At 38.9% G+C, this 21,850-nt stretch overlaps 2 protein-coding genes across 6 annotated transcripts in view; both read left to right on the forward strand.

The window, feature by feature from the left end:
- The window catches only part of LOC108665746 (cytochrome P450 2L1), a 38,729-nt gene extending 32,718 nt beyond the window's left edge, over positions 1–6,011 (forward strand). For all 5 annotated transcript variants that reach the window (XM_047884006.1, XM_047884009.1, XM_047884008.1 and 2 more), the window contains exons 5-11: positions 311–457; positions 670–869; positions 1,125–1,245; positions 1,473–1,647; positions 3,638–3,755; positions 4,535–4,682; positions 5,081–6,011. In XM_047884006.1, coding sequence (XP_047739962.1) covers positions 311–457; positions 670–869; positions 1,125–1,245; positions 1,473–1,647; positions 3,638–3,755; positions 4,535–4,682; positions 5,081–5,265 — 1,094 coding nt within the window. In that variant the 3' untranslated portion in view covers positions 5,266–6,011. The remainder of the gene's footprint in view (positions 1–310; positions 458–669; positions 870–1,124; positions 1,246–1,472; positions 1,648–3,637; positions 3,756–4,534; positions 4,683–5,080) is intronic.
- A 3,226-nt stretch (positions 6,012–9,237) lies between these two features.
- LOC108665747 (cytochrome P450 2L1-like) lies at positions 9,238–21,224 on the forward strand. The gene is made up of 11 exons (XM_018152542.2): positions 9,238–9,350; positions 9,586–9,676; positions 10,139–10,272; positions 10,842–10,913; positions 11,528–11,674; positions 11,981–12,180; positions 12,310–12,430; positions 14,325–14,499; positions 14,817–14,934; positions 18,746–18,893; positions 19,273–21,224. The coding sequence occupies exons 1-11, from the start codon at positions 9,266–9,268 to the stop codon at positions 19,455–19,457; spliced, it is 1,476 nt and encodes a 491-aa protein (XP_018008031.1). The 5' UTR covers positions 9,238–9,265; the 3' UTR covers positions 19,458–21,224.
- Positions 21,225–21,850: the final 626 nt, after the last annotated feature.

Genomic DNA, 21,850 nt, shown 5'->3' on the forward strand with positions numbered 1-21,850 from the left:
AGAATCACCTTGATCTGTAAGTTGTACTACATTTGTCTCCAACTTTGTCAGACCTGCGTTTTCTCTAATAGATAGTGTTCGGATTCGGATGCCATTAAACATTTTTAAAATAAATTAATGCGACAAACCTGCTGGCTGCAATTATTTATGATTCAATATCGAGAATTTCGAATGGCGTGGTACTATATTGATTGTATAGCTCAATGGCGGACGAAGTGAAGTTATATTCTTCCTTTTATGCGTTTTGGGATGAGTAAAAATTGTTTTTTCTTGATTACAAATACATATATATGGATTACTCCACTTCAAGGAATGGGTAAGAATCACCTAGAGGAAGCAATTAATATCGAAGGCAAAGCGCTGGTGGAAGACCTCAAGAAGTACGGCGGTGAAGCCATCAACTACCCCGACAGCTTCAGGACTGTGGCGCTCAACATCATCTGGCAGATGGTAGCTAGTAAGTCTTTAATTTCTGTTTTAATCGAAATTTACCCAAACTTTTCGTAGATTCCTGGCACATGAATGAAGCAAATGATATTTTCCGTTCAAAAAGTGTATGACATGATGTCTAAACTATCCATCTCTTGAGGAAGAGTATCAAATTCTAACTGCTTCACCCTAAAGTCGCAGGTCAAAGCGGAATTCATATTGATTTATGTCTTCTTCCAGGTACTCGGTACGATCTTCGCTCCAAAGAAGTTGAAACAATTTATCGCATGACCAATGAATTTCGTGAAAATTTTACCCCGTTGATGTTATTACCCTCGTTCATTCCGGCATTAGATCATCTGCCTAAATCCATCAAGAATTATTTGTTTAAAGATGATATTTTTGATCGCTTTGTGGAAGAAATGAAGAATGTCGTGAACGTAAGTAATTTTGCTGATAATAATTGATGACAGTTCAAAGTGTATCACTATCGTGTCTGATATTTTTCTCGTGTCTGTTTTTACACTTAAGCCCTTCTGTGTGAAGTGAATTAACCTAAACATGAAACATTGAACCTGAGAATCCAAGGCCTAAATATTTGCAAACGTATTCAAGAACTACAACTCATTTTCAACAATCGCCAATGAAGTTTATTAATGTCATGCAAAATAAATGGATCTTCTTACCTCTGGTAGGAAGCCGTGGACAAGCACCTGGAGGACTATGACCCCGACAACCCCCGGGACCTCATAGACGAGTACATCAAAGACATGAAGGAGAACGAAGGCGACGACAACTCTCTTTTCAGGAGGGGAGGTAAAAGATTTCAATTTGACCGAGATTTCCAATGTTAAGTAGGTATACATGGCTGTTTTGCCAATAGTTATTGTTCAGAAGGAACTCGACTAATTCGGATCTGTGTAATTCATGTTGAAGAAAACCATCTCATTTAAATTTTGTAATTGTTAACTTATTGAAATATGTTACATCTCGATCTCAAGATCGTATTTACGAGGCCTATCATGCGTCTTTGCTCATTCCAGCTTTGAACCAAATCGTCAACGACCTCTTCGGCGCGGGCTCGGACACTGTGTACAACATGTTGAAGTGGGTGACCTACCTGCTCGCCCGGTATCCAGAGTACGCAACGAGGATGCAGCAGCAAATAGACGCCGTTGTGCCCAGGGACCGCATGGTGTCGCTCGATTACAAACCGAGGTACCGTATTCATTTCATCTAGTTAATACGTTTGGTGCTATCCTGCACTCTTGCCTAGGAGGGCTGTGGGACATCAGTTACAAAAAAGGTACTGGATAAAAATTTTGTATACTTTAAGTTCACTAATACTTGATTTACTTTAATGTAAATTAGGTATTATTGTGCCCTTAATCTCTCCAATCTCAGTCCAGGTTTATTTTTGTTGGAAGCTTCTGGACAAGTTGGTTGTTTCACATCTCAAAAAATAAAATATTAAAATTGTCAACGTATAGATCACAAATAAAAATTAAAGGTGGCGCACCGATGATAATAGGTGGATGTGGTGGATTATATGCGGCGTAAGGATGGGTGTCCGCGTCTGCCAAAAATCGACGGTAAAACATCAATAAAATGAGAGGGAGATGAGTACCCCTATAACCATCGATGATTTTTAGGTTTTGAATCATCGACGGTGCGTCGCTCGTAAATCTCTTCTAAATCTAAATAACCGTTTATCTAATCTGCGCAGTTAGTTGCAGGTCATTTGAGTTCAAAAAGAAAACATGATAATCTCATGGTTTCTCACACGATATCCATGAGATTATCGTGGAAGCACTAATCATATAGATGAATAATGTTTATGCCGAAGAGATAAATCGGATTCATTTTTCGAAGAAAGATCAATTGCCTGATTTGGTGCGAATTTTCATGTGCACCAGCTTGCTGTGTTTGAAATGTTGCGATCTGTTGGGTCCTATTTATGGTATCATTTGGTATAAATTGTATTGATCGATCAAGCCTATTTCATTATATCTATCATTTTCTTAAGTTCTCGCATTTATCTAAAGACTCGTTGACATCGTGGATGGCATACATTTAATTCAGGAGTGTAAACGTTCACACCTGATCACACGTTGAGGTTGTTTCTTCCACATCCCTGCCAGGCCTGGTTGATGTAAATGCTTCTCGGTTGGTTCGCCTGTCGAAATCTTAGCTTATCCTGTCAGATATTTGTCTTGAGTTGCAGTTTGCATCTTTTAGCAAGTACTTTCGGTATCCTTCCTATGCCAGAAATAATAGATTAGGATAGAGAAAAATTTTGAAATTTTGACACTGGATGGTGAAAGTATTTCACGCTTATAAATATCAATATCAAACTCTTTCTCTTTCATAACTGAGCTAATGCTTAAGGAAGAAACTTCAAATCTTTACATGCATTTACATGTAGCTGTTTAATCCCGGAGCCAAGCATTGGTTCATTTTGCTAAACGAAATATCCTTCGGCGGCCGTTCATTCAAACAAAGCAACATGTTCAAATGAACAGTGGTTAATGCAACGCCTCTAACTATCATAATAGTGGCATTGTCTACTAGGAGAGATTAATTCTGCAATACTTCAATTAAGCCTCTCAGAAAGATGCGTGCGCCAAGACCTCACCCATGGCTCAACGGTAGAGGCTTCGGTTCACACGCGACATGCAGACCCGCGGGCTCGATGCCAGCAGGCAGTGACTTTTCTTCAAGTTGGGTTCTCACGAAATATATGTATGATACTTTGATAATAAGTTCCTGCTGCTTTTCTGACATTGTTGCTCAAACTGCAATGATAAATATACAAGCTTAATCCTGGGAATTTGTGATCGTATATAGGAAGTAATATTAGTAAATGTTTGATGTGGATAGGTCTCATCAATGCCCCATCGGTGCCAATGGCTAGTCACTGGTGGAAGATGAATTTTTTTGGTAGGGTGCCATTGGCAGGTATTAATTAGGTGGAACATAGACCGGACACGCCATCCGTGCGCCATCGGTGCTCCACGAACAATTTCCACCTATGGCCACCAATAACCATCGGTGCTCCACCAATAATTTTCATTTTGTATGACTAGTTAATTGATAGATCCTTTCTTGATGAAAAAAAAATTCCAAAGGAAAACTTGAATCGAGTCATATTCACGCACATGCGACTTTGAAACCAACCTTGTGTAATGACAACTCATTTTATATCTAGCTTGCCATTGGTAGAAGCATTCACCGTTGAAGCTTTGCGATACTCGTCCTTGGCGGTGTACAACGCTCAGAGGTCAGCTCATCGAGATACAACCATCAACGGCTACTTCATCCCCAAGGTTAGCCTTATAATAGCCCAAGACTGACATGGGTCTTATAACATTAATTTAACAGACTAATAACGGTCATTTTCACAAGCAAATGCAGTTTCTTGCAGTATTCCGTTGATCTTTGTGGAAAATCTCCAATGTCAGGTTTGGCTATTTCAGACCAGCCTCCTGACATGGTTACAACAACTATTGTTACAATTGACATGGTTACAACAACAACTATTACAATTTCGTTGTTATAGTTCACAACTTTTTGTACCTGAGGATTTGAGTTCTGCACCAGACTCCTAGCTGTGTGCCCAAATTCAAAAATAAAAATGGGTAACTCATAAACTTCCCCCCAGGAGTCGCTACACTCGCCTTGGAGTTATTCTGTGTCTGCCAGGAAAAAATAAACGAAATAGCCTCAGTTCGAATATACTTTCCGATTTTATAGAATCCTGAGCGTGAGACAGGTGTTGCTTGAAGCCGCATCATGGAGCTTGCAAGCTGCTAAAATGCTGCACTTCCAGCCCAGCCGAAGTTGACGTATAGTGCGACTGATTAACGCGCCCTAATACGGGGACTACTTAAATTCCAGTTTATCAAATGATCATCAAATGATATGAAAGAGACAAATAAGAGAGACGGATGATCGTGAAGCAGCCTAGATTTCACGATTTTGAAGATGTTACTGCAGCATATAGTGAAAAGAACGTGTGAATGGAAGCTCATTGTGCCCTTAATCTTATTGACGGCTTTTACAGCGACACCTTACAGAAGATATCTATTTTTATATTGGATTTCAGGGCACTATGATTCAGGTAGGCAACTATTCTATCCACCACGACCCGCGGTACTGGGACGACCCCCACAAGTTCTACCCTGAACGATTCCTGGACGACAGCGCCACCAAGTACACTGCTCCAAACATCGGCTTCTTCGCCTTCGGTTCAGGTGAGGATTTGTAGCCTTCGAAATTAATTCTATAATACAGGTGTGTAAAAACTTTCAAAATTCAGATTTGTTTACACTAGCGAGACGATGAATTCTACGTTTGATGATCGGGACAACTAGCCTGCAAAAGATTGGTTGGAATTGGATTCTGTGGTAACGCGTGCAAGTTTCATGACAAAAACTGCCGACTACACATTCATACATTCATGGAACCGATGAATCAGGTGTCCCAAAAAATATTTTCGTTGTTGCCGCTCTACAACTGAAATAATTCTAGAAGTTTTCTATTCAAGAAAAGTTTTACAACAACCTTTCGAAATTTCATTGATGTTCCCCATTTGTTACTTTGGATCTTTAAATAATGAAATTATTTGAACTAAGCAAAGTGCATCCGCCAGGTCGACGTCCGTGCGCTGGGGAGCTGCTGGCCCGCATGGAGCTGTTCCTCTTCACTGCCGCCATCATCCAGCACTTCGACGTCATTCCTCCAAAGGGCGTGGTCCTCAGCCAAAAAGACATAGTGAATTTGGGAGGTCTTCGCACGCCGGCAGACAACAAGCTAATCTACAGACCAAGAAACTAACATTTCACAAACCTCTGCCAAACCCCACATGGTTAGGTACAGACATCGCGATAATTGAATCGGCCGAGAAAAAAATTAGCATTTAAGAAAAAATTGACAACTCTATCGTCTCTGTATAAAGTTATACATTGTGTAAAACTGTGGTCGCAAATTTAATATAGCGCGAATTTTTCCAGCTCCAATGAATAAATCTAGAAAATCGTATTGTAGAATATTTCTTTCAATACCACTCAATTACGCGCCATGCAGAGGCTCGTACTATATTAGTGGGCACTCGATACTGAGTGAATGAAACGTTCCAATTCAGAAGCTTATTGGCATCTAAATAAAGCATAATCGACGTAACGTTCAAAGTGAAAAATGTGGTAAGAGCCGCTTTAGTGTTGCTGTACGTGGAGACCTTGTTTGATTATGTTATTTTGAACAGGTTTCGATTACGTATTAATTTTATTAAACATGTTTTGATTATTAATTAGATTTAACAGATTTTCTGCAGGTTTTTGCAGACAATGTGCGCGTTTTCAATGCGACGTTATGTGTGAGATAGTTTTATAAAAAATTGGAACCGTGTTGGGTACGGTCGGTAACTCTCGGTCGACAGAGCAACTATTGTTGCTCTGTCGGTAATTATGTTATCATGTTTGATTACACAAAGAATAGTTTTTATGTGGTGGAATATAGGTGTTCTAGCAAGAAACGTTCGTAAATTCTTCATGCGCTGTCTATTAAATTGTGTCTTGACCTCAGGAGGCTTTTATTCCCGTAAACAATTCACGTAAACCTGGTACTCCAAACAATGCTCCTCAAATTCATATAATGAGCTTATCTCTCCAATGTTCCTCAGTGAAAATGCATAACGTAAATTTTTTAATAGAAGTATGCCACGCAAGCTTCTCACAAAACCGAAAAAAATGTAAATGTTGTTCGCATATTTTCTAATCCGAGGCACAGTACAAAAAATGCTAATACTTCTTTAAACTATTGTTACTTTGTATATAAGATGGTCAATGACTCGTCATAATCGGAAGGGAAGTTGATGAATGGTAGATGTTTATTTAAGTTTGGTATCTTTAAGTTCATGACCAACTTCTGCGGCAATCTGACATAGAATTCAAGTCTGAGTTGCTAAGGTCTAAGGGTCTAAAACATATCCATTGTCAGCAGATGCCTAGGTTGGGCTATCAATTGCCATGTATCTATTATTATATTTTATTTTTATTCTCAGTTGCGGTCTCAGCATACCCTAATTCTCAAAAAAGACTTATTGGTCACTTTTCGTAGTTGGCCAGAAATTTATTAAAATCCCCTTGCTTTTTTAATATTCCAAATAATAAAAAAATAATAATTTAAACAAATTGAATCAGGCTGCATTTGCCAGTTGAAGAATCGTAACAGCTGTTTCTACAATTAATTTTGAAGTACAACCCTGCGTTGGCGGTTCAGTCATCAGTGTATTGCGTGCACTTCCTGAGTGTGGTTGTGTAGGAATAAGCCCGCTCGTTGGCTCTTACTGATGTCTGTGACCCGTGCAGTGTTGTTGGAGACTGCGTTGTGTCGTGGCCTTGGATTGCACTTAGCCGCATTGAGATAGATTTGCTTATCATGCTACGTGCTGCATGCAAAAATCGTCATAAATGACGGACCGGCAATGGTGAATTAAGAATTTAAGATTATATCCGCTCCTTGAAAATATGTCACCGATTTTATTTTCCCGATTGCAAGTTTTATAATTTATGAACCGCAACTAATATCACATTGACTTTTTAAGTGAGCGTCTGCGGGATAGATTTTTTGTTAGTGAAAATCTTTCCAACTCTCAATCATCTCAAAACGAATTATTTTACGCATGATAATTCATCTTATTACGCATTCTCCGCAAAGAATCTTGTGTCATCATCAACATGTTTATCGCATATTGGGTAGATGCTGTGTTCACTTTCCTACAACGACGGAAATTTTATTGAACTTAATCGATATCAGTAGTCTACTATTTAAAAAAATCATAAGTTCCCACTAATTTAACGATGAAAAATTGTTAAAAGGAATAAGGAAGAATATTATCAATAAGTACAAACATTCATCATCGAACAACTACATGAACTGTACAGCCTTGGGCCTCTGAGTCGCTTCCTCGGATTGTTAAGAGTTAAGCAAATAAGCAACCCAGAGCGAAGCTTGCACATACGTACATAGTATGAGCGTTCCTCTACGGTAATGCATCATGGATAACATGTCAAACTTTCCTCATACTTCACACCTGAACTAATAAAATAATGTCTGAAAATTTTAACAATGATTAAAACCAGCATATCATTACTTTGGCATAATAAACGCTGCTGAATATTAAAATTTCAGCAAGATATGGAATAACTCGGCATTTAAGCGTTAATATTGAAATTATGCTATCAATTTCTTTTAATTCATGTCACTTGCTCATATTTGAATAGTAAATCTTCATGAACCTAACAATGAAAATGGTCATCTCCTTACTTTGCTTTCTGTGCATGTTTCAAGGTCGCCAGCAGACAAAACAGCTACAACTGGCAACACTGCGTAGTGTTCGGCACCATGTAGTGATACAGTGTGCGATGTAGTGACGCAGTGTACGATGTAGTGACGCAGTGTACGATGTATAGTGACGCAGTGTACGATGTAGTGACGCAGTGTGCGATGTAGTGACGCAGTGTGCGATTTAGTAAAAGAGTTTTCTACAAGGCGGCACCATGCACTATTGAGAAGTGGCAAATTGAAAATCGCCATTGTAATATTATTAGATGCAATAACGTAATCGGAATAGCAACAGATATTGCCTTACAAAGACTACATGATCAAGGATACACACTTCAATCCATAATCCAGGATAAATGTTGTGAATTATAACCGCACTGTGAATACGGGCCTCTTAAAGCTTTCTAACTTCACAGAACGCAACACAACGGAGGATGTAGTTTACCTTCTCGTCGTAACTTTCTCAAAAAATTATTTGACAAGCAAGATTCTATGTTCTGTCTCACATTTACATTCTACAAGGCAAGAAATTTCGTCGCGAGGTCGGTTAAGCGGGTTGACAGCCCTCGTTCACTCTTGTGAAAATGAATAACTTCTTCCACATTTCCGCACAACGGATAAGGTTCATGCCAGATGAATAGGTTGATTATTAATTGAATTAAATAATCTTAAATTGCTTTATCCATATTTACACTTTTGTTCATATTCCTTTGCTGCGAACGCACTCCAAAAATCCAACTAGACCCAAGTATCAAAGCGATCATATCCGCCACGTAATCGTCCTGCAAAACCAATCATTGATGACGGATCAAGAGGAGGTAAAACTCCACTGTATAGTAACATTCAATGTTCCATGTTTTAATCTCTAAACTTTCCTGAAAATATATAAACAATAAACCAATCAATAAAATGCAATAGATAGTTGACGGATAACTAAAAATGATAAGATACATACAATGAATTTATTTTAAAATAGTAAACGAATTGAACCTATTCTCAATAGTTTATGAGCTTACACAAAACTTTCACACATCAACAGCCTGCACTAATAACACTGGACACGTACATCCGTCACGACTCCGCACCCCAAACAATAACTATACCTATAGCGTTCCTATCGAGCAGACGTGAACGATCGAATTATTCTGTCAAACGAAAAATCCCATAATTAAAAATTTATGTTGTCCAAAACCCTAACACTTTTCGTGCTTTATTACGCTAGATGACATTGTAGCCCGATGAAGTTAATAGCGCCAGAGCGCCGCTCAAGCATCTCTTAAGGAGGCAGAAAGCACCTTACCTAAATTAAAAATTAGTAGAGTTAAAATATAGAATTTATGTGAGGTTTCGCAAGTTGAAAAATTATTAACTTCTCGAAAATACAGCGAAGGAAGCAAACTAATTGATAAGGAATTTTTCATTTCAGTTTATATCCTAATATTTTTAAAAGTTTATCTGATTTAATATTATTATCTGAAAATAAAACCTAGAGATGTGGGTGGAGATTGTGTTGTTGTTTGTGTTAGTGTTGGTGTACGCGGTGCTGAGGGACAGGCGCCCCCGCAACTGCCCCCCTGGTAAGTCCATAAAATTTAAACTCAAATTGCGTTAAAATGCCATTTTCATGAAACTCCTCATATTTTGAGGCAAAAGTTATTATTTAAAGTAATTTTTATTGATTTCATGGTTATTGAATTAACTCGTTACATACAGCATCTGTGATGATTTATGATTATTAAATATGAAAAAATGATCATTTTCTCCCAGATATTTATTCCTTACGAATCTCACATTATGAAAATTCTGATACAGGTCCAGTGGAGATCCCATTTTTCGGACGACTTCCGATTCTCGATGAAGAAAGTGGCGAACGTTTACGAAAAATCTACGGTGACATTGTCTCGTAAGTGTTGACCAATGTACTGCAATACACAAAAACTCAACATTAACCCAGAGATATACTCAATGAAATGATTGCACCACTCGAATAGGACTTTTCAATGACAGCGATGCACAATTCGTGCAGAAGTAAAAGTTGGGATTATAAATCTGCCATAAAGATTATTTTCAACATCCACCTAATCTCGGACTTGACCGTTGTCAAACTGCATAATTTTACAACGTTATTAAGTGTACAGACTTCGGATTCGATTGTAACTTTGGAATCTGTCAAGAGTTAGATTGATTTCGTAGAAGCTGCTGATAATTTTTTATCATTTATTTCTTGCTGGGATAAGAATAGATTTCTTGCAATTACATATATGCCTTGAAACGTTTGTTAAAAGTTGAAATTGCCAAAGATATGAGAGAGACCCTGCAAATGTTGCAAAGACATTAGGTTATAACATGTTACCGAATATTTCAGGCATCGCACAGGGTCCATTCGCAAGGTTTACCTCTTCGATTACGAAACTGCTAAGGAGGCCATGGCGAAAGTTGAGTTCTCCAACCGCCCCGACTTCTTCTCAGCCTTCAGCGTGGACGATCAAAAAGTTGGAGGTGAAAGCCAAGTGCTGTCCTTGAGTCTTTCACCATAACCATAAAATACATTGTGATTCGTTTATTTCGGCCCTACTGTAGTCGAAAAAATTTTAATCGGTACCACCACTTAATTTTTGATGAGAGATAATTTAGTTTAGAGAAAATATCAGAAATTTGTTAAGATTTTTTTAATATTATGCATAGAGAATTCTCCTGTTGACGAGCATTTATCGGCGTAAACGAAAGTTCACTTGTCATTGAGGATGACGGTGTTAAAGTGCTTTTGCTTTACGAGTGTGCGTGGCAGTGTGGCCGAGTGACAAAATTAAGAGCATCCGAATTGTAGCAATGAGTTACCTATATTATTCCAGCTGCCTATTTCAGTTCTGGTCAAAATCGGCGAAGTGGCCGAATGGTTGAGAAAAGTGAGATTGAAGGTTTGGATTCAAAGCCAAGCAATAATTCTGCTATGTCACGAATCGGCGATAAGTCTTATTCAACCTAATGACCGTCGATACGACTATTACGAATACGATAAGTATCTGAATTGAAAGCAGAGACGTTGAAAGAAGCTAAATCTTCTTCAGGTTTGCTCAGCAGCAACGGCGCCCACTGGCAACACGACCGCCGCTTTGTGCTCCGCAACCTAAGAAACCTCGGTGGGCTCTACGTGAATGAACAATTTTTGATACATGAGACCTTTAACGAATCTTCTCATTTTCAATGATCCATTTCAGTACAATTTTCCATCGTCAAATTCGTGCTCGAATAACTAACTTGAAGAATGCTGGAATCGATTGGATTTTAACGTCGCTTACGACAATAAAAACGAAAGAATTCTCGGGAAATGACTTTTTATTTCTGACACGCAAAGTTTCCAGACGCAAAGTTTCCTTATTTCTGACACGCAAAGTTTACCTGTAACTTTGCGAACTCTTAGGAACTGTTCCTTTGTGTGGAAAGTCGATCTTCATCCGTGAACTGCCAGAAAAAAATATCGTACTTGCGTGAAATCGTGCAATCCCACATGCCGAGGTTCATTTGAGCCGAGAATTCCCTCTCCTATTTATGGTTTTTCTTGGCTAAGAGCCTGATTACAATGGATCATTGCTTTTGGGGTATTATCTTACAGTAAAAATCAACTCAGTTGTCTAGTTCCTTGACTGACCAACCTTGAGAAGATAAGTCAACTTTAGATAACATGTTATTTAGATCGAAAAGAATTTTGTGTCACTCTGCGTTATTGCGACTTACCTTAAACAAAAACTTTCAGGTATGGGCAAGAGTTACCTGGAGGAAGCCATCAACATCGAAGCCAAGGCGCTGGTGGAAGACCTCAAGAAGTACGGCGGTGAAGCCATCAACTACCCCGACAGCTTCAGGACTGTGGCGCTCAACATCATCTGGCAGATGGTGGCCAGTGAGTATTTAACTTCGAATAACCTATAAATTCAATAATATGGACGCAAAAAATTATGTTCCACAGAAGTCCAATTAACTTAGAAACAGTTCACTGTCACCGCTGAAATTTAAAAGCTCCATTTAAAATTTAATTTCCAATATTTTTTTCAAATCAAAATTAAAAAACGTATCGACTTCAGCCGATTCTCGCAATTGTTATTGTTAATTTTTTGCGTAATCATTCCGGCGAAAGAAATGACATCAACTTAAAGGACGATGTAAGCGAATCCGCTTCCTATCAAAAAAAAATTGTGTTCTATTGCAGGCACTCGGTACGATCTGCGTTCTGACGAAGTCAAAGCCATTTACAGCATCACCAAGGACTTTCAGAAGAACTTTTCACCACTTACATTTTTACCCATGTTCATTCCTGCTTTGAATCATTTGCCAAAGTCAGTCAAGAATCTCATTTTCATGGAGGACCAACTCGAGAGATGCATAGAGGAAATTGAAAAAGTCGTGAATGTAAGTTGATTTGCTCTGTGAATTTTGATTGTCTTTCTTTTGTCTGATGCAATAATGAAACGACCTCTCATCTTCCATATACAACCGTACGTAATAGTTAATCAATGAATAACCTATCACCACTAAAAGGGAGCCGTGGACAAGCACCTGGAGGACTATGACCCCGACAACCCCCGGGACCTCATAGACGAGTACATCAAAGACATGAAGGAGAACGAAGGAGACGACAACTCCCTCTTCAGAAGAGGAGGTATGTGAGCTAAACTTTACCAGAATGGCATCAGTTGATATCATGTAGGTGGTTATCATCTTGTTCGTGTTTTCAATTAGCCATGTCGTGAATGGACTAGTCGGGATCGGTGATTATTACATATGAGAAACTCCCTTCAGGAAATTCTATAATTGGAATATATCTCCTGCAACATACAGTGGGTGTAAAAAGTATCCGACACAAAGGAAAAACTCTATTTATTTGAATCTTATTCAACTTAATAACATAAACAAACAATATTCTAATATGAATTTACATGGGAAATAAAAAGGTCATATCAAAACAACAATATTACTGAATTTAGAATGTGATAATTGCAATTTTATATAAGTCAAAATTTAAAAAGTATCCAACACATCGTAAAGAAAAAATAATTTTATTCGCCAATAATTTCTCATCCATTATATACGGGAGAATATTCTAGAACCAGAATACGTTGGAAAATTCTCGAATGCAAAAGAACGTCATAAATATTTTTCTAACTGCAGTTATTCATTACTTGCATGGCAACGTCATTATAACTTGACCAAAGTTTCACGCTGTACAACCGAGCCTAAAAATGCTAAATTGTCTGAATCAACTCGAAATCAATTATTCAGCTACACAGAGATGGTTTGCGATATATAAAAATTTCAGCTGTGTCAAATATCCAAATTTCGACAGTTGGTGATACTGTTCGGAGGTGGAAATCATTCCAGTTTTCGACTAGTGTGCCTCGTTCAGGGCGTCCTACAAAAATTTTTGACCGAACAGCTGAGAGTTTAGTTCGAAAAGTACAGAATAATACTCCACTGACTCGCTCGGAACTGCGAAAAAATTGCTATCAAGTGGGATAAATGTTTGCAAGAATACAATTTCTCTTTTTTCGAAAGAGAGGATTCCACTATTGGTCACCAAGAAAAAAAACCTCTCTTGAAGGAAATTCATGCAAAGAATCGCCGGAGCTTTGTTAAAGAACACGTGCGTGTTCTTTAACAAAGATTTGGTTCAAGCTTTTGTTTAAAGCAAAGTTCTTCAAGCTTTTGGGATAAAATATTATGGTCAGATGAGACCAAATTGTGTTTTTTGATCGGAACTGTGTCAGTCATGATCAGAGATAGAAGAACTCTGCGTTTCACCCGAAGAATACCGTCCCAACAGTAAAGTTTGGAGGTGGCAGCATAATGCTTTGGAGTTGTTTCTCTTCTGCCGGCCCTAGGGGATTGGTAATCATAGAACGAAGGATGAACTCAGAAATGTATCGGGGCATTCTTGAGAGATGTCTCGTGAAGTCAGCCGAAAAATTTCACTTGCCTCGAGGTTGGATATTCCAACAAAACCATGACCCTGAGCACACTGATAGGGCAACTCTTGCATGGTTTCAGGAGGACATTGAGTTATTGGAATGGCCAAGCCAAACACCTGACCTCAATCGGAGTGAAAATCTGTGGCAAGAATTTGAATTGAGAGTTCAGGAGAGAGATTCAAGAAATCTTATCCAATTCAAATATGCAAAGAAGACTGGGCTAAAATTCCTATCAGCATATGTTCTAATCTTGTGAACAAGTATTCCAATCGGTTAGCAGTTTTGGCTGCTCAAGACACCATGACGAAGTATTGAGCAAATTTGTTTCCTATGTGTTGGATACTTTTTGAACCTCAACTTTTACGAAATTGCAATTATCACGTCAACATTTAATGAAATTGTAGTATTGATTTAATATTTGTTTTTCCCATATAAATTTACATTAGAAATAGTGTTTATTCATGTTATTTTGTCGAATAAGGTTTAATTAAATGAACTTTCTCCCTTGGGTCGGATACTTTTTGCACCCACTGGATGAAAACTCTCCATCTCAATCGACAATCTATCATGGAATTTTTCTAATTTCAGCGCTGAACCAAATTGTTAACGACCTCTTCTTCGCGGGCTCGGACACGGTGAACCACATGCTGAAGTGGGTGGCCTACCTGCTCGCCCGGTATCCAGAGTACGCAACGAGGATGCAGCAGCAAATAGACGCTGTCGTGTCCGGGGACCGCATGGTGTCGCTCGATGACAAACCGAGGTATCTTTTTCAACTTTTTTGCAAGCAATGGTGTTGTACTACCTATTTATTTCGTAACATAACACGTTTTAGAGGTAACGTGGTTAAGCATGGTCCAATAATATAACTCATGCACAAGTTTGTACACGTGTTATTATTCGTCGAGGTACTATTCTGAAACACTAAGTCTAAAATAATTGAAATTATGTTTGACAATTAGAAGGCGAAACAATCACTTGGTTTTTATATCAGAGAAATTTCGTATTCAAATTAGCTGAATTCCAATGTTAAAAGTCATCGAACAAAAGTACCAATAATACTTTGCAATTCCCATCAAGCTTGCCTTTGGTTGAGGCATTCACGGTCGAAGCTTTGCGGTACTCATCCATGGTGGTGTACAACGTTGAAAGGACAGCCACCCGTGATACAAACTTCAAAGGATACTTCATCCCCAAGGTGAATTTAGGTCAACTAATTTAACGAAGGCTTACAAAACTAATATATTGTATACTTCGCTATAAGATGACAAAATATAATCAGTCACAAGATCGGTGTGGTAAGAATACATTGCAATGTTTAAGCAATATTTCTTATAAATATACTAAAATCGCTTTAATCTTGATTCGATAAAATGCACAGCGAAGTAAGGAAGACGACGAAACGAAGCAACATATATTTAATGGCAACGATTTGGAGCCCAGCTTCATAATCAGTTCGAAATTTCAAATAGGTCATCAAAATATTTTAGAAAAACTAAATTCACACAGGGAACATTTAAGGTGGTGCTTGAGAGCCGCGAGGTCCCGGACAGGTTCCTAAGCAGTTCTTCACTAATTAGGGTGAACTTTACTCCACTCGTAAATGAGATGACGATCTGAAATTTTCCATACTTATCTAGGTATTTATTTACAATCCGTGTAAAGGAACAAAAAATATGTAAGCTTTGTATAACACCAGTTATGATAGATGATAATTTTGTACCTCGATGTTAATTAAACCGGGGTCTTATCGAAATATTTGAGACGTTAACGTGTAGTACTATTTATTCTCTATCTGATGTTACTAAATACATGTCAGAATCAACATCCATTTTGTAAATATTCACAACCAAAAAATGTTTGCATCACTGCTAAACGGGACTTTTCACATTTTCATTGGATGCTCGCGCTGAGCAGGTTGAAAGTGTCGTACGCTCATAAACCTCAGGCTTGAAGTGGCTACCCTTGTCTACCCCCATAGAGGGTAGAGGGGAAGACATCCTCTACCCCACCTCGCATGGAGGTAGACAGGCTGCACTGCCTACCCTCCCACCCTCCCGTGTTCCCTCCTACGGCCTTGTGTTAAAGGGCTAGCGCGTTTAAATTACAACACTCCATTGTTAGTTCGCTGGCGAGAACCCTTGTGACAACATGCGATTCTCTCGTAAGCAAACGAAAAGCCCAAGACTGTGTCTTTCAGCATACCGAATCAATAGGGGATTACAGTTAAAAAGATGGAGGTAAGATTTATCACATTTTATTGCTTATTATGAAAATATCAAGATAACAACATAAGTGAGTAATACATAAAATGACAGTTTAAAATTAATTTATCTCTTTAAGTTTCCTGCCATTATCATGTTGATGGTAAATATTAATGCTTGCGATTATGTAATACCGATTTACAAGTCTTGGTTCAATATTGTATCAATGTTGTTCTTTGCTCCGCAGGAAACAACAAAATCAAGTTGAAAAGGATGTCAAGTTGAAAAGGAGGCAAGTAGTTGAAAGGCAAGGAAAAGGAGTTGAAAAGAAGACAAGGCCGAGCTTTCGGTTATAAGAGCAACGCTTTCGCTACCGTGTCAGATGAAGCTAAAAGTAACTTTATTCAAACTTTGTCCCTGAATGAACATCAAATTCAGACCCTTGAGTGTTCAACAATTCAAGAAAGTAATTGTTCATCATGGCATAATGAACGTAGAAAAAGATTAACCGCTTCGAATTTCGGGACTGTATGCAAATTGAGAAAAACAACAAGCAAGCAGTTGGTCGCCCACAGAATAATGAATGGCTTGAGTGACACGATTCATGCCATAGTGTGGGGGCGGGAGCGGGAAACTTCAGCGTTAGAAGGCTTACAAAAAAAATTTGGCATCTCAGTGAAAAGAAGGGTCATTGTGTATTCAGTCGAGCGAGCCTCGACCATATGAGAACAAAGAGCCTAACAATTTTAACCTTCCCTCCCTCCCCCTCTCAAAAACCCCTACTGCGGTTACCAACTTCCCTCTTCTGTCTCCATCTCCAAGGAGACGGACACTTCGCTTTTGTTATGTAAGCGCCGGCGCTTATCGCTGTCTCTGTAAGTAAACTTTTAGTCTCTGTACAGTCTGAATTACTGTCTCTGTAGATTGATAAATCTTGATTAACAGTAAAAGTTAACATTTCGTCGCATTTCTGTTACCTTCCCTCGACGTATCTATATAAAGAGAAAATAATTAATAGTCTAGTGACAATATGTTTTTCGTTCAGAAATTTGCACTCTATGAATTAAATATCATCGAAATTATTTAGGTATTGAATGTGATGTATTTATATGATGAAGATGAGCATGTAACTGCGCGAAAACAGCCAGCCTATTTGGCTTGAAGTCTAAGCTCATATTACAGTGAAAGACATCGGTATTTCTTTGACGATGTGGCGAGAGTAGGGGTGTCAGACATGAGTGTGTGAAACCCTCACAAATTCCCCCGCGCATCTATCCCCTCTAACAATCCTCACTGCGGTGCCACAATCTCCCTTTCTTTCTCCATGCCCATGCTACAAACATCGAAGCCAGTGTGGCTCTATCGTTACGAGCTAACTATTGGTCTGAATTGGTCTATGCACATGCAAGTTGTATTCTGTTAATATAATTTGTTCACTTTATTTATCACAAGTTAAGTAAAATATGTTATTCAGTTGAAAGAATGGGTATCAAAGCCTAAATTATTTTTTGCCATGATAAATTTTACAATAATCACGTCCTTGCTTGAACCGGAAAAATTAAATAAATAACATAGAAAAAGATTTAAAATGACGGCACATCATTATAAAATGACGGCACTGTTGTGAGCTTGTACTGTGGTCCAGCCCTACACGGCCTGAGCAAGCACGCATTCTTACGGCATCTCGTCGGCCAGACGTAAGATAACCAGCCCTCACGCGTCTCGGCAGCAAACTCGAGCAAGCTCGCTGTGGAGTTCGGGCGGCTTTGAATACAAACCTTAAACCTCAGGCCACCACAGTAACGGAGTGAAAAATATTAGATTTCGATTGCTTGAGTCAAGATCAAATATATTTTCAATTAATTTAATTATCGAGATCAAATATTTATATTATTTATCGAGATCAAATATTTTAATTAATTTAAATGTAAAGTAATAGCACAAAAATTTGTCAAACCAAAAATTGCAATAGTACAAAAATTGCAGAATTTAACATAATCAAATAGCGCGATTGAAATTTACATCATTGAAATGAAAGCCCCAATTTGCAAACAGAAGACAATGCAATGCCGGTACATCTAAGGAAATAGTAGTAGATAGGATGCATGGAGTGCCAGCGATTCAGATATGAAGATATTTTGCACGGGAGGTAAAAATTTAACATCGCCAGCAAGGCGGAAGATCTCAATTTTATAAAATGCACCGATGGTAATTAGGTGGCGATGGTAGATTATAGGTGGCGTAACGATGGGTGGCAACATCTGTAAAAAATCAAGCGCCACCAATGAATTTTAAATACTGTGAATTTAGTTAAGTTCGTTCTAAGTTCTAAGTTTAGTTCTTCTAAGAGCTATTCTAGAATTTTACTCCCATTATGATTCATTTCACTCTAGAGCAGAATTGATCCACGTCATCGTTAGTCAACTCAAAATAAGAACTAATCAAGGCATAAGTGGGAGAATATCATGGTCTTGAATCTCTCCACTGTTCTCTTACACATACGTAAGACAGAGAACCTGCAGGACACTAATTTGACGATCATGGCGCAAAGAATTGCAAACAATTCAGTGGAGCATTCGGCAATTCAGAAACATTCCTTAATTTTTGAACTGCTTCAATTTTTTTTTTTTAGCAACGATTATTACGGTAATTCTCGCCGTAAGTTCAGAGGCCATTTATGGAGTTAACAAATACTTATTATTAAAGAGTACCTCTAGTTGAAAAATTGTGAAACGAATAAATCCGGGTTCAGAGAATAACCGGCAGAACGAAACTCTCTACCTCCTGTTTTACATTTAATTACAGGGCACCACCGTGCAAGCAGCCAACTACTCCATCCACCACGACCCGCGGTACTGGGACGACCCCCACAAGTTCTACCCTGAACGATTCCTGGACGACAGCGCCACCAAGTACACGGCCCCCAAGCAGGGCTTCTTCGCCTTCGGTTCTGGTGAGAATTGTACAAGAGACCCTTCATTGCGGGGAATTTTTATTCATGTACGAGTTCCATTCACGCAAATTCATCCGAGTGTTTAAGAATTTTTATAAGATTCTCACGAGAAAGCTCCCTTTCCCACCGGCATTGAATGACAAGCGGAATGGAAATTTCCTAGTTTCACAATTTGGCTTTATGTCTGATCGAAGGTCCCCCATAACGGATGAAAAAGTTTAAATTGCTTCTGCGCTCAATTGTCAAAATTCCTCTTACAAGGTCATAAATGCCATTCACCAGTGTTTTCGCCAGTTCATGTGCCGAAATTCCAAGTATTGATTTGTTTGTCATTTATCCATTGAAACTGAATTTGTATCACACAAATTGCCATCGCCAGGTCGTCGTCAGTGCGTGGGGGAGCTGCTGGCCCGCATGGAGTTGTTCCTCTTCACCGCCGCCATCGTCCAGCACTTCGACGTGCGCCCCCCGCACGGCGTCGACATCACCACGACAGCCATAGTTAATTTGGCGGGAGCTCGTGTGCCTGCAGATAAAAAGCTTGCCTATAGACCAAGAGACTAATGCACAGACCTGTTCTAAAAAAAATGAAGTTAATCTTTTGGTCGTACGGCCCACATGAACGTAGCTGTAGTTAGCTTTCAAATTGTAAAAAACTTTTGTGTTTAATCTTCTTAACACGACCAATACATAGAATCACCACCTAAATCACCATGGACTGATTAAATGGGGGTTTTGGTATATGCTACAAAATGACACGTTTTCGCTCTTCTCTCTAAATCAGCATATTATGCTCACTATCCGAAAGTGCACGAGATATTGAATATCCAAATTGTCATAAGCAGCTGCTGGCGCATGTCAGTTATCTTTAATTATATATTGAGCGAATAATACCAATCCATTATATTATATATTGAGCGAATAAAGGATCCAATACATGTCCACTACTTGCTCGTATACAGTTCAATTCGAAAATTGAGCTTTTATAGTTACTTCCGCTTGGTGCAACATGAATTTCAATCATTGTGTCAAAATACCTGAGCTTTTTGATTTTTCAAATTTGATTCCCCGTTTGCATATTATTTCCGGTTGCTAGAGGTCCTAATGGCTCAACATACTTGTTTCTGCTCGTAAACTTAGCATACCATTCAAATTAAGCCGACTCCCATTCCTCCACACCATGGCGCTGTTTTTCTAGCGGTCGTCTTGAGACAGACGCCTGAGCTCGTAGCACTTATACAATCCGATGGCCGGTGGATAGTGTTAAATTCATATGGCTTGTTTTAAGGAAGAAAAAAATAGAGAAACCATGAACCATTACACTTCCCACTTTCAAATATAGACTTAATGAGACTATACTGGAATTAATAGTTCAGCTTTAAAATATGGACAACGATCATAGAACAGAACTTTGAACGCAACCTCCCTTTTCAGGGGAAGGAAACTATTCATTCTATCTATATAGTGGTACAAGGAAAACTTTCAGCAAACTAATAATTTATTTAGGTAATTCTGGCGCACAGAAATGAATCCGCCCCAGCTGCTGTCCGGTGGAAGTCCTCTGATTTGGGACCACGCGTACGGGATTTCTCGCCCTTAGAGCTCGCTACTTAACGAGTAGTTCGGCCAGCCTTGACTTTTTATTCAAAATTTCAACAATACATCTCTGGTTTTATTGTTACAAAGGCAATGGCTGTTTTGGCAGGCCCTGAATATCCAGCTAGAAACCGAAACCAATAAATGCTATCAACTACCGCTGGCTATCTATTTTTTGTAAATTGTGTAACTACTAGAAGTGGCCGTCACTATCAACAACGCTGCAGGGCTCACGAGCCCTTTATAAAGAAGCGTATAATCTCAAAACTAAGTGAAAAACAACTTGATATGAGCGTAGAACTTCGACAGTAATTTATTACGAACTTGTCTCTCTTTTGGAATTAACATGTGAATTCGTCCCATCTACAGTCTGTTGAACCACTCTGAAGATAAATTGCGCATTAAAATTCATTATACAGAGTTGCCCCTTCTCCGGAAGACGAATTTCCCTCGTTTCGATTCCCAAACGTCGCATTCGTCTGTTCACGGGTGGCTATTTACGAAACGCAATCGAACAGCACAATCTGCCACCTGCCCATCTTACAACGAACGTCACTATATGTACACAGAAAATTTTGGACCCTTAGGCGTCTCAGTATGAGTCTTCACCTGGACGCGTCGGATGTACCAGGTGAAGAACAGAACAATGCAGGAATATCCACATTTTATTGCCAATACCTAAAATGGTGCCAACAATTATTTGTTTGATTATTCTTTAGTAAATGATTGATGATTCCCGGCCTACTAAACCTCAAAAAGCAACTCTGAATCCAGCAACTGTTGCAACAAAAATGCCAAGATTGTTTACGCGAAGCTCAACTAATAACGATGACCTATTTATTTCTGGTTATAGGGGAAACTATAGCAAGAACGAGCGGTTTCCAAGCAAACATGAAATACCACATCAGGCATTATTACATCTCGCTTTAGGGTACGCATCACAGTGAAAGCAGGTTGTCAGCGTGCTGGTTACCTGCTCAGGCTGGCGCCTGAAACCATATATAGGTGACAGAAGCCTATTCGCACAGGTTTTCACTGTGAACACTTACATTATTATCCTATGTTCTGTATGTTCATTCTTGTGGCAGGTTGGAGCAGGTTGCCCGCGCGGGCAAACCTGCTTTCACTGTGTGCGTACCCTTACGGTACGTAGTTCTGCAATGGTCGACACAGTCAATGTACCGATGGTTGAAAATGTCTTGAACTACGAATATGCGTGGCAAATTGCAAGCACTGTATCCGGATCTGCAGCAGATCTAAAACTAAATATTTAGTTAGAACATCTTGTCGCAGCGAGTAATGGCTTCATTCATTTTGGCATATTAACATGAAGTAAACAAGTTGTGTTCATCTCGTGTGCT

The sequence above is a fragment of the Hyalella azteca genome, unplaced genomic scaffold (genome assembly GCF_000764305.2).
Source record: "Hyalella azteca isolate HAZT.00-mixed unplaced genomic scaffold, Hazt_2.0.2 contig14269, whole genome shotgun sequence".
NCBI classification, from domain to species: Eukaryota; Metazoa; Arthropoda; class Malacostraca; order Amphipoda; family Hyalellidae; genus Hyalella; species Hyalella azteca.